At 36.2% G+C, this 13,690-nt stretch overlaps 1 protein-coding gene across 12 annotated transcripts in view; it reads right to left on the bottom strand.

Annotated features, from left to right (window-relative positions):
* LOC127837082 (neurogenic locus notch homolog protein 1-like) overlaps positions 1–9,963 on the bottom strand; it is a 394,957-nt gene extending 384,994 nt beyond the window's left edge. For 9 of the 12 annotated variants that reach the window (XM_052363907.1, XM_052363914.1, XM_052363913.1 and 6 more), the window contains exon 1: positions 9,631–9,790. In XM_052363907.1, coding sequence (XP_052219867.1) covers positions 9,631–9,708 — 78 coding nt within the window. In that variant the 5' untranslated portion in view covers positions 9,709–9,790. Of the gene's footprint in view, positions 1–9,630 lie in introns of all 12 variants that reach the window. The other 3 variants (XM_052363896.1, XM_052363909.1, XM_052363903.1) reach the window with 3 other exon arrangements.
* Positions 9,964–13,690: the final 3,727 nt, after the last annotated feature.

Raw genomic sequence — 13,690 nt, 5'->3', positions numbered from 1 at the left:
CATCCCCCTCACAAAAAATCATCGAGCAATACACGAAACTGATACCTTTGAGTGTTCTTTACCATAAAGGACATCATACGCACACCAAAGTTTACGTGGCATACTTTATATAGACCTAAACGGCGCAGGATCAGTAAAATAATAGCTTTGTTTTGCATATAAGCGCACACTTATATGTAAAACGGCGTAGCTGTTTAAGCTAGGTTTAGACCTTCCTTAACCTATTTTATCTACATTATAAAGGCGAAGTGGATACAGTTTCTACTCAACTCTCGAAATCAATACAGATTGTGCGTGCCCCTTTTGCTTTGGCCCTTTGCCAGCACGTGATGTTCACATTTTAAACAATTATAACACTTTTACATTAAAGTAGCATATTCTAATGTCGCCCATGTAAACACGAAAGCGTAGAAATAACCACTTCGAGACGGGCTGACCGCAAGATGACCTTAGTACGTTGCGTCACCCAGTCTCATAACCTTAGCAATGGTAACATATGGCAACATGTTATTATAGAAACGACATCATCTGTCAAATCGGAAGCCTGACAGGACTTCAAAATTAGACATTTTGTTTTGGAATCACACTCGATTACTCCGAAACCGATAAGGCGCTTTCAATAAATCAACTCAAAATTTGGGTTAGGATAATATTCAACATTACATCATATATTAAGTATCAGCACCTGTAAGTTCGGTCTAATCACAAAACATGACTGTTTCAGTGATAAAGGTAATTTACAATGAGCAAATACAATTTACCTCGAAATTTAAACCCAACAAAAGATTATTTGGATATAGTGTAATCGAAGCATATCGCTCACCAGATGCTGTATGCTACAGTTGATATATTTTCTGAATGAATCCCGACAGAATGGTTATGGTTTTCTTCATAAATAAAAAAGGTTAATCAGTAGTTTACAAAATAATAGCATTTCGAATAAAAAATTTAAAACATGGTAATGAAGAAAGTTACGTATAACAAAAACTGACACTTGATTTAACTATTATACAAGTATTTGCAATAGAAACGACCGTTGGAAAGCAAAATGTGTAAACATGTGTTTGAATCAATAAGCTGGGCAGAACTGTTGTAAACATTTATATTGATATGACTGTTTTATATATTCAGTTGCTTTGTTTTTACCATTCGAAGGCGATAACATCGTTTTATTCATTATTTAATGTCTGTCTTTGGTATGTGTTTTTTCCTGTGTAAAATTACATGCAATTGACCATTAGAATTGAGTGAAAACATCACACTTATGGTTTTATCTTCTCCGGATACAATCCAATGTTCATATGCTTATATCTCTTCGTGTTGGCTTTAAAAATAAATTCTCGCGGAAAGCATATCATACCGAGGACTTATATACACATTTAAATTTTTATTAAGGAAATAGTCCAGGCCACCTACAAGAAAAAATCCAAAACCTAAAACAAATTTCAAAAGAAATGCCGTAACTATATTCGAACGGTTTAGGATAAGTTCTACCGCGTATTAAAATTCGCCATCCGTAGGTCGAGCGCAAATTTGATTTTTTGCACTTGCAAAATGTTACATGCGAAATTAATTAATTAATCAATTATTTCAGCGAGAAGTAACACTCTGTTGCATTAAACACTTTTTAAACCAAAACAAACCTCAAAAAACGTCATTAATCACACAATGTTACCTTAAGATAGAGTAAATACATGTAAAATGCTAAAATTTGCTTATAACTTTGACATTACTATTAACGTTGTACCGAAAACAACAACAACAACAACTTTTATTGGCATATAAGCATACTACAATGCTTTGTTGCCACAAAACATAAAGTTACGCAGTGTGTTTAATAATATCAATACATTGATTTAATTAGAGAAGTTTACAAAAAGACAGTAATACACCAATAATCAAAATAATATATCTTCAACTGTAATACGAGGAAATCGTAGAATTATTAAATTATACAAACATGAAAAATCAAATAACATTGCTATTGTCTTGTAAAAGTTAACAATTATAACTTATTGTCTATATTATTACGAATTTACGAATTTCATTAGCATTAAACAAAGCAACGTTGTGTGTGTATTTCAAATTCTATGGAGTAAAGCGGCGACGCGCTTTAGAGCAAGTTTAAACATGAATGGTATACAGTTGAATCTCAATAGCTTGAACAAATTTATCTCAAACTGTTTTTAATAAAACGGGGGTCATACTAAGAACCGCTCAATATGTTTATTATCGAGTTCGAGCTATTGATAAAAATAAACCTCTGTAAACCGGACGATTGGAGCCTGCGCATAATAATATGGGTATCTAAATGATCCTGGCTCCCAACCGGATTGTTCATACATAATCATCAGAAGTGTTGTCACTTGGAGGGCAGTTTGAATAACTTGATCCTTTGCATTCCTTGCATGCAACGGAACACTCAAGCCCATGCTTTCTGCATGAGCATCGTCAGGTGTCACAGTTTAATTTGCATTTACACCTCACTATCGCGAGTAGATTAGCTGGAGCGGGTGGCATGTCTGTTTTAACTGGAACGTATAGTCCGTTGTCCAACATCCAGCCCCACATATTTGGCTCCAAATCGGTAGTCTGAGTCCATTCTCGAGCCTGAAGATGAGCGCGAAGAGAGTGGAATTTTGCTGCAGCGGATGTTGGTGGAAGGGTATGTATCTGTACACTGTTAATGCCATTAATGGTTTTCTCAGTGAAGAGATGTAAACACAGGCTATTCAAATCAGAGAAGCTCGATCCGCCGTAGAGGGCCACAATAAGGCTCTCACGTGCTTCTGTCACTTGCTCCTGTGTCGTCCCTTCTTGAAATTCTGTGAAATCAGCCTGCAGAACTTGACTCGACTTGGCTTTTTTGAATGCGATACCCTTTCCAATTCCAAAAATACGCGAATTTGTATCGCACCCTGTCAGCGCATGCAAGGCAGGAAGTATATGACACAACTGCGTACCGAGAACTGTTTTCGTTTTATGTACACTCCAAATTTTCGGCTTTCGAGTAGTTCCTGAGTTCTTGTCAGACATAAAGACGATGTCATGCGTTTGCATGTTGGCATGGTAGCAAAGAAGTACCAACAGGTCTGTGTCTTCGCCAATAAGTGTCGTAGGCTGTGTAGAGGCAGATTCGATGGCTGTTTTTACAATAGTAACATCTGCATCTGCACTAGCTTGTACCATTGTGCATCCAATATTTTGAAGCATTTTAGTCAGAAAATAAATAAAGGCCTGTTTGTTTGCCTTGTTTGCCATGAAATGGTCCTTCCTTGAGCGAAATGGTGTTTCTTTTGTGAACACAACAGTTGTACCCATTACGCTCTTGCTCCTACGTTGATGTGTAGCGTCTTTGGTTGAGGGCTCGTCTGAATATCCATCAAAGACTACTGTTGGCGTACCATACCTGTTGGATACAAAATCAGCATATATCTGACAAATTCCCTGGAATGTGTATCCTTTTGGCCATGGGATTCTATGAAGCAGTGAGCCGCCATCCAACACGTATGTCATTTGTCCGTCCACCTCAGCACTTGCAGCACAATCACCCTGTGCCCATATTGTGTCTGCAAGTGTTGCTTTTTGTGCTTCTCTCATGCAGCCTGTGTCATCAAATAAAGAAGCTGGAACCGGACAAAGTTCGTGTGTAAACACGGTACTCATATCTTCAGTTTTCCCACTGGCGGCTCCCAGAAAACGCTGAAAGAGAAGCTGTGGGCTAACCTTCAATACCTCACTGCCAATTTGCAGTGTGGACTGCGAATTCATTGTAACTACCTGGTTCCCTTTTTTGAATGATACTTCCATCACATCTTGGCCCTTCAGATTGTCTACAATTTTGCTACCGATCTCCTTGGCTTGGTGTGCATTTACGGTGCCAGTAGATGTAACTCCAGTCTCAATGTTTCTCAAGGAGATTGTCGGTGCAAAAGGCTTCCTTTCTTCCAAGAAAGCCATGACTGTGTGCAAATCTTGCAATCTCGCTCTTGCCTTGAGGAATAACATTCTTTGTGTTGCTCGCTTGTCTGGTAACCTGTTTGTGTTAAATCTTGGATGGCGGAGTTAACAGCAGCACACATTCGCATTGAAAGAAGCCACTGGGCCCTTTGTACTTCCGTCATGCCCTTTCCTCTTGTCATTTCCCCTGTTGACTTAAGAGTACGCATAAGTGTTGATTCTATAGTCAAATCAGTTGAGAGTCCAGCCCAGTACCGGGCACTTCGGCGTACAACATGGTGGCCGTGTACAAACTAATCATGCACGTCGAAGTGAGTATCTTGTAGATCATCCATCTCTTGAAGATACAGATAGGCTGACTTAAGATACAAGTTGTGACCCGTCACTGCCAGATAGGGAAGCATTTCCTTCAATGTTTGTAGATGCAATTCCCAATTTCCCGTTCTCTCTGCTTTGATGAATCTTCGGAGTATGTCGATCATTTCCATATATTGTACCCACAAACATGATGTTGGGTACTGCTTTAGCTCTTGCAGTTTTCTGTCGAATATGCTTTTGACCTTTTCTATAACTGGGTGTGTCAGCACACTTTCAGGTGATATCTGCTTTCTAAGTAGCTGATCGTATATGGCAGAAATCGTACCCAGGTCATTTCCATCATCATTACGTATCCCTACGTCAAGCTCGTTCTCTTAAACACGATGCTCGTCTGTTTCAAACATTACGTCTGGCGGCGGTTCGTTTTGTGGATTAGCAGTTTGTATCGAATTAGCCTGGTCAGTGTCAGTGCGTTCACATGTAGCCGTTTGTTGCGGTGTAGTTCCGTAAATTTCAGCGGTAACCATCGCACACAGTGCTGCATCGACAAGGAGATGCCCACGTACTGCTCTTGACACTGCTTTCCCACTCACCATGTGGTCTACCGCATTCGGTGCGTAGATGGTTTCTAAGACGTCCTGAAGCCCAGTCGCATGCATGAGACTTCCTATGGTTCCAAGAAAGCTCATTTGCATATGAAATCCACCTAATCTGAGAACGATCCTCCCCAGTGGGCTGTCAGCGTTTTCGTTTTGTACTATTGTTGCAGCTTTCCAGTACAGTGGCTGGTCAAATTTCACGATCGGTGTGCTATTACAAATTACCGCTTGTTCACACACAAATTTCAGTGTAGAGTAAACACATGACATGTCACTTGGATTAAGGTCAATCATTGGAAGAAATGTCACAGCTGACTTTCCTGAAAACTGTCCAATGTCAACAGATTGCATAAATCCCGACCAACCAGGGTTTGACAACTTCAGTGGCCTGGTGACTTTTACTAAGACATCTAGATTCGCTGTTGGGTCTTGAACATTCCTGGATTTCAAATCTTTCAGTATAACACTTGAGCGCTCTTGTTTATGCCGGTAGAAGTGTACATTGATCCGTCCTGCTGAGACTATATCGGCATTGGAAACCTTTATTCGAGGTATGCTGACGTCTTCTGTGACACCTGGGGTAACTGCTGCAATAATACCCATGTCATGGAAAGTGCCATACCCGTCCAAAGTACATATATTGTGGTCTACATTATCGGCCACGAACTGCAAGGGAGATGACGACGTCACTCCTGGAATGTGCACTCCATTTTTAGCAGAAGCGCTGGTTTCAAATCTCATCACTTCTTTGTAACTTGAACAAAATCCCATTTTATTTAGTACATCAATAAGAAATCGTGAAGAAAATTGATTGTGGAGTTGCACAGCAAGTCCTAGTTGCAGAGGCGAAAGCAACATACGCGGTCTGGCAGTTTGTATTATAGCTTGTCCTATTGACCTCTTCTTGACACCATTAGTGTTTTTCGGAAAAAGTGTGGACAGAAATGCGCTTAACGAGCCAGGTAAGAAATCTGTTTGTTCTTCCAGGGAAGAAAGTGCAACTGGGAACGGGTATGTGTCTTATTAACAGGCATTTTTTAATCTCACTTTGTATGAGCTTTGCTGCTGCTTTGATGATTGACGCCTTCTGTTCTGCTGTGTCCATATTCTTCGGTTGGTTGTAAAAGTCATTCAATATTGACGAGGCGGTTTCTTTGAATGTTACAATATTGGAAACACCATTAAATTCAGTAATTACCACTCGATCTTTATAATGTTCCTTCAACCTTTTCTTCATGAACACGGCACTGTACGCACATCCTGGAATCAATTCTTCCATTTTTAAAACTAAGTCATGAACACTGGTCTGTTCATTGTCATTTTCTTCGAAGAACTGCATAACAGATACAAATGCAGCATTTTGCTCTAGATTTTCTGGTCTGCCTCTTGGAGATGTTACTGTAGCTTCCGGGACAGTATGTTTACTAGAAGGTAATTGTCCTGCCGTTCTAAAATTGACATTGCATGTCTGATGATATATTGCATCTGCTGCATGCAAATCTTGTGCAAATTCCAGTCTTGCCAACACCTGATAACCCCACTCATCCTTTCTACCTTCACACACTGCCATGATTGTTGCTTGAAAATCAAACGTTCGCACAGGATACACATCATGTCCTCTTTTGCAGCCCTTAAGTTTGGCAGCTTTGCCACAAAATAAGCAATGCTGACCAAAGTCGAAACCGCCATTTGACCGAAGACGTCTGTATTCTTCTGAAAAGCCTGCACCACGGTTTCCTAATTGCCTTGCTTCCCTCGGTCGACAGAAATCACGACGGCAGTCTTTGTGAACACGTTGTCCAGTTGTTACAATGACGTTCAAACCCGGGGAACTGGCGAGTGTGTTAATCGTAACACACCCCTTTTCTCTGAGCTGTGGGGTGGGTTGGCCATAGTCCAGCTCCTTTGTGCAGAATATACAGCAGCTCATGGTATGGCCCTGTAAATTAAATGAAAGTAATTAAAACACTGATACGAAGTTCCTGTTTTCATAGATTAATAAGGATAAATTACTCTGTAAGATAAACTATTTGGGATATTACACAATTTTAACATGATATCTTTCTTTTACTAACTAGACATATAGTTAACTAATAGATACAATTACTAGCTGTGTTTTTGTTATAAGCACTTGGTGCGTGCTGCTTTCAAAACATCTAATTAATATAGCACGTGTAGAACTAGATCCATGTTATGACATTATTCATGATTTCCATCAGATTCATTATATAGATTATAGATCTATCTGAATAATTTATGAAAATCCAAACAAAAGTGCACACCAATACATAAAACATTGGCTAAAACAAACTTTAAAATGAAAAATTCGCAAATTGAATTTTTACCCGAATGGTCTTCCGTAGTTTTTTTTGTCGAGCGAAAGTTTCCCTTAGAAAATGGGTTATTTTTTGTTATTTTTTTATCAAACGTGATTCTAAATATTTGTTATACATGATTTTAAATATCTTTTATACATTATTATCACTATCAAGAGCACAGAAATAACCAAAATTGGTAAACAAATATTTACAAAGACTATGACGTCATGACATGTTTTCCAGCGGTCAATTTCAATCTATTTAAAGCACAGACACAGATAAATCGGGTTTTTATATAGAGGAATGCATTTGTCCCGTATTAATGAATATTTCATTGTATCATTTTAGGTTTAAATAAAATATAACTCACCTTTTAAGACCAACAGCGTCGAAAGTTACGAGTCTCGGCATTTTGTTCTAGAAAAGTTGCAACTTTTGGTATAAACATTGTCAGGAAATAATAGGCTATGGAAGCCAAAACATACCAAACAAAATTATAGTTAAAACCGGACGGTGTATCGCGGATATCTGAAAAACCGCACGGAGGAATGATGGCGAATTTTAATACAAGGTACATATTGCATATATCTATGCGATGAACGATGTTACATTTCTTTTGCAATTTGTTTTAGGTAATTTCCAGTGGCCTGGACTAAAATGTAACTTTATTCGAACATAACATTTATAGATTAAACCATTTGCTAGCTTGCATCAATAAATTATGGGAAAGATTTCTTACATCGATGTATTGTGTAATATAATCGTCCTTTTAAAGTTGGCATTTATGCTATTTCAATATTAATATAGGGAAAAAACAATTCAACACATAAATTTTATACCCATTTATTTCTATTTAAAAGTAAAACAGACACTACTTCTTCTCAACAAATGCTTTATGTTTTTAATGAAATTTATTCGTCAAAACATAAAACGGATCGATGGAAACTTTTAAAAGTGAATACGGGGATTATAGTCATGTAGAATTCACATTTTCAAGTGAATTAAATATATGACATTTGAATATATTCTAAATCGGATGCACCGTTTGAATGGTGCTAATATAGCAAAAATAAATAAAACAAAGTCAAGTAAGGGTCAATGGTTTACATTCGGGGTAATTGAATGCTTGTGCCGATTCGGAATTACATAACTGTATAATTTTAAGTTTAGTAGCGAAACTGGATATAAATAGATTTCAATCCTTCAAAATAAGATTTGTCTTAATTAAAACCCATAAGAATCAATTTATATCCAATCAGAAAAAGATTATAAACAAAGACAACTAGACCGCCTTGATTTTAAATAATATACATTTATCTATATAAAGTTGTGCCTGAAATCAAGTATTCATCTGTAAATAAAATTGCTAAACCTGTATTGGATATTTAAAAGTAGGCGAATCATTTTTCTAATTTTTCATCTAAGTAGCATCGAATAATAAACATACATTAATTCCATGTTTGAAATCAACCACTGCATCAGCAGCAGAACAGAACATAATATTTATTCAACTTAAGCATTACAAGAATTACAAGCTTATCGTTTGACAGATATGCAATAAAATGATACATGACATGAGATATCTTTGATTTTTACAAGTATACATTTCTACTGTTCATTATATATATGTAATCATTTGCAATCGTCAGCCTTTTCGGAATAAAACACAGCCCACGTGTAAAATAAACCATCAAACAAATAACGATCAAACTAATACTTAGGTGTATTATCTTATAGTTCAAAATAATGTTCTACCGCTTATACACGCGTATAAACAATGAAGATCAGTTATAATGGGGTACCGTTGTACTTTTTTAAGCACGGATGTTTTATTGTTTTATTCATCAATTGTTTCTTGCAATGATTAGTACTGACATATTCGACAATTAATTTTCTGTGTATGTAATATGTTTTTTATGGATACATATTTGGCTATGCTTGAACTTGTTATTGACTCGTATATTAAGTACTAACCCATCAATTTCTTTAAACTTTAAATATGCTGAATCGTTCAAACATTATTTTAGCTTTGCATGCTCTAAAAAGGTTAAACATTGTCCTACTAGCAAACTATATTTTATGCAAACAATGGAATTTGATGAGCAAAAACTACCGGCCTTTTACGAACTTCGTTATTTACATTGGAATTGACGAGTATCTCCGGAAAAATGTTCCGTTGTAGATGCATATACTAGACGTAGAAGCTCCAAAGACTCCGACATTCACCGACAACCAGAGGATCACCAGCGAAATGTAAACAAACCTTTCTATAGGATAGAATAGGCAGAAAAACAACGCTTTGAGACAACTTCAAACCTTTGATCAATTGTCACGTATAGTCTATATCATTCGATTAACATGAGTGTATTAAATGCGCAGGAACATTAAATCTCCAACATATTACCGACGAAGGTATTAAAGAAAAAAAGGCTTACCTCCAAAACGACTGTTTCATGCGAACTATCCCGTGAAGACGATCGGCGATATGAAGTGTTTTGGCTCAAATAACTCATTTTGAAGAACCAATTAAGTCCGTGATTATTCACATGAAAACGAATGAACACACTTTGTTTATAAAAGAAGAAATCAAATGCGAAAATTATCAACTAGACAGCACGTTTCACTTCTGTTTTTAGTGATTTATCCAAACCGTAGTAAGTAACTGTTTTATTTCACTATACATAAACTTCAAGTTATAAACATTAACAACTTTAAATTCCAATAGTGGTTTACATAATTGTGCTGAGATATTTAAAGCACGTCTTACGCAAACAGTGAATTGCATTTTGAGCGAGGACCGCTTATTTTATTTCTAACATCTTATGTTCGGTCCACATATAGCTTGATAACCCATTGTAGCGCCGTTAAATGTCGCATCGTCGTTAAGTCTCGCAGGCTACGAGATTTGTCGCAACGCTGACGATAAATGTCGCAAGGAACGATAAATATTCCAAATCGTACTGACGATATATGTCGCAACTTTAACGATTAATGTCGCAAAAAATACAACTGTCGATATATGTCGCAAAATCAACGAATAATGTCGCACACCCTTGTAAGTCATGTAAAAAATGAAAAGTTGAAGTAAAATGACTTAAACGTTAAGGTTAGATCTAGATTACAGAACAAGATTATTTGGGCCGACGTCCATCACAATGGTCAATTTTTAGTTAGTATTTTTATAAATTTCCATTAAGTATAATTCCCAGAGTTGCGAAAGAATTGACATATTTTACTTGCATACATTAATTTAACCCCTTAATTTTATGTAGTGTCATTTTAATATTCAGTTGTTCGTAAATCGTTCAAATGTTTTTTCTGACCAATACATAAGTAAATATATTATGAAGTATAAATAACTATATTGTATATCATTAAGAGCTCTGTCATTTTAATAAAGGTAAAATAAATGTGTGTTTATAAGCTTTAATATATCTCAACGTTGTTAATCTTTTCTAGATGCATCTTTGTCAATAAGTGCACCAGACACTGATGTTGCAAAACATACCCCTACTATGCATGTTTACTTAGATTTTACATTATCTCAGCCTATGTCATGTAAAATTGATATCCCATACAGTCACGCCTAGCGCTATAGACGTATACTATCTGATGATGACGTATTTAATTTGTCATTATTTAGTATATTTATATTTAAATACGAGAAACAATCAAACAACTGTTATTTCAAATTTTTTAAAGTGAAAAAAGTGAAATAAGACAGAAACTGGCATTATGTGTTGCTCAGAGAAATACGAATACAGTAAATTAATTTACTGTATGTTGTAACACATAATTGCCTAAATTTACAAACATTTCATACAAACTACTAAAATATGTGAAGGTTATCAGACAAGGGAAGTGTGAAGTCCTTATTCGTTTAGCCTTTTTTAAACACTCCATGCACATGGTTGAAAAAACAGAGCCTGTCATATCTTTGAATTGTAAAACAATTTATTAGAAAACAAAAACTGCAACAACGAAAATAGCGAAACATTATACAAAGGTGATGGTATCGCCCCTGACTGTATAAAGCAACTGAAACGCATTTATCACACATTCAATCATCAAACGAATACTCTCTTATCTATGTTTACCTGTATGCATACAACAAATGCATGTGCATATGTCACATCCTTCCATATACGTCAAACAAACTATAATGAATGCAAGATTCTAAATGTTGTTTTGTAAGAAAACCGCAAAACGCTTTTTAACTGACAGAATAAAAGTAATACATGCTTTCTTGAATATGTTGTTAAAATTTACAGTATTTAAGAAGTGCAGGCAGTTAATGCTTTCATCATGATTATTGTGCAATTTCTAAGACAAAGCATGCTATTTCCTTCAAAGTGTATACTTACACTTCGCGACCAGCAACCGGACGTTGATGAAAATAATGTCAAGGTTTATTTCCAGGATGTCACAGTTTGGTGAATGAAAGAGAGATAACTGTTGTTGTTTTGCTGACGATAGATCTCATAACATTTCGGATTGTACGTTTGTAATGTACTTATAATTTTGCACGATATTTAAAACGAAAGTAACACGCCCTATGTCCAACTATTAACATTGTATATTGGAATACTAGTCCATATAAACGGATAATTTTTGCTATGGCGGCTCTGGGAGTCCATATGCACCCCTTCCTAAACATCCGGAATCCGCGCGCTTCACTAAACAGACGTCGTTCGAGACAAATTGAGAAAAATAATGAATAAACTTCATAACAATGTTAAATTTACCTGAATGGCAACATACGGATGTTATCCTTTGCATACACCCTATAAAAACACGACGATGTTTCAACACACTTTTCTCGCTGACATTTGTTATGTTTAAATTTGAAACAGTGTATTCTGCATTGAATACCGCATAGTTATCAACTTTAATAGGCTCCATCACATAACCGACGTGCAAAATATTGGTGTACTGCGACCTAACCAATATTGGGTCAATTTTCCAATATGGCGGATACAGCGTACGAAAGAAAAACTAAGTCAATAAAAAGCAATTATTTCTTGCTTTAATGGTACCATTTGGATGAGTTTGTGGTTTAGACAGGTAAACTTGAATAAGTTCTTGCAGTTTCAGTGTTAATTAACCCTTGCATTGTTGATAACATTTTGCACCCATGGACAAGAGAGAGCGCATTGCAACTCTCGGCAACCCATTGGGTTATAAAGCTGAGAGTTGAATTATTGCAACTAATCGGAATACAAGTACTCGTTTTCGCTGAAGAAAAAAATAATTACAGCTGATTTCGTGCATAATCATCGGTTCCGATCTATAATACTATGCACATATAATAACATATTTTAATAACTTCGAATAGCGTATGTGTAAAGGAAACATACTTTTGCCACATTCAGTGCAATTCTGCATTTTTATTACCTTTTGCAAATAATACAATTTTTTAACAAAATATTTTCTGCAAGACATCACGGTATTGGATAATCCATATTGAGTATGGATTGAAACATATGTGTATGTACGTCCGCACAGTATTTAACTTGTATATGAACCAAAAGATTTAACACGGACACATCAATGGTCGACTAGGAAAGAGAGACCTACATTATTGATTAAATAGAAGTAGGAGAACAGCAGTATACGTTGACTGTTACCAGAAACATAAGAATTAGTATCGACACACGTATAATCAGTGAAAGTAGTATAGACATACTAACGAATGCAATGGCATCAGTTCAAGATTGAGGTCATATTTTCCAGAAGTTTACTCAGAATGCGCAGTGGAATAGTGGTAAAACACTTGGTTACCAATCCAGTAGTCTCTGGTGAAATTCTGGGTCGTGACACCCTGGATATTTCAGAAACTATTATAGCGTTTCCCACCCATAAAGAGATGAATTGTTGAGAAAATAACAACATATTTTGTGTGTATCGGTTCTATACACCGAGTGCGTTAAAGGGTCGATGGGTAACTAAACACTTTCTTTTCCTCCTTCCGTCGCATCAGCAAAATCAAACGACCACATTGGAAATGAAAGCGTGCACTTTAATGGATTGTCCCTGACCGCTAGGTAGAACAAATACGCACGCTCATTCAAAAACATAATTGTAAGTATTGAATTAATGTTTAAAGCTGTCATACTATGATGACGTAAATAATAATGAAATCACAAATGAAAGTGTCTATTAATATAATACGGATGACAATGATAATAATTATAATAAAACATTTGCAATGAAAACATTTACCTTACTTCCCGTCATGTTAAAGTCCTCGCCCATGGCACACAAAGGTCGGTTCACCTTTGCACAATTTAAACTGTTTTGTATTTACGTTATAAAGCAAAAATTTGCAGATTTGATTTGTTGATGCGCCAAACAGGAGCAATCCCTTAAAGTGTGTGCGAGCACATGTATACGTTAATTGCTTTAATATTTCACCGACATTGTTATCCTGGTTGCAACATAATTCGGGTTATATGTTATTTGTTACAATATCGAGTTAAGTATTTTCTTCCTGCA

The sequence above is a fragment of the Dreissena polymorpha genome, chromosome 7, assembly GCF_020536995.1.
Source record: "Dreissena polymorpha isolate Duluth1 chromosome 7, UMN_Dpol_1.0, whole genome shotgun sequence".
NCBI classification, from domain to species: domain Eukaryota; kingdom Metazoa; phylum Mollusca; class Bivalvia; order Myida; family Dreissenidae; genus Dreissena; species Dreissena polymorpha.
Note: the sequence above shows the minus strand (reverse complement) of the source record. Positions and strands in the feature narration are given on the sequence as shown.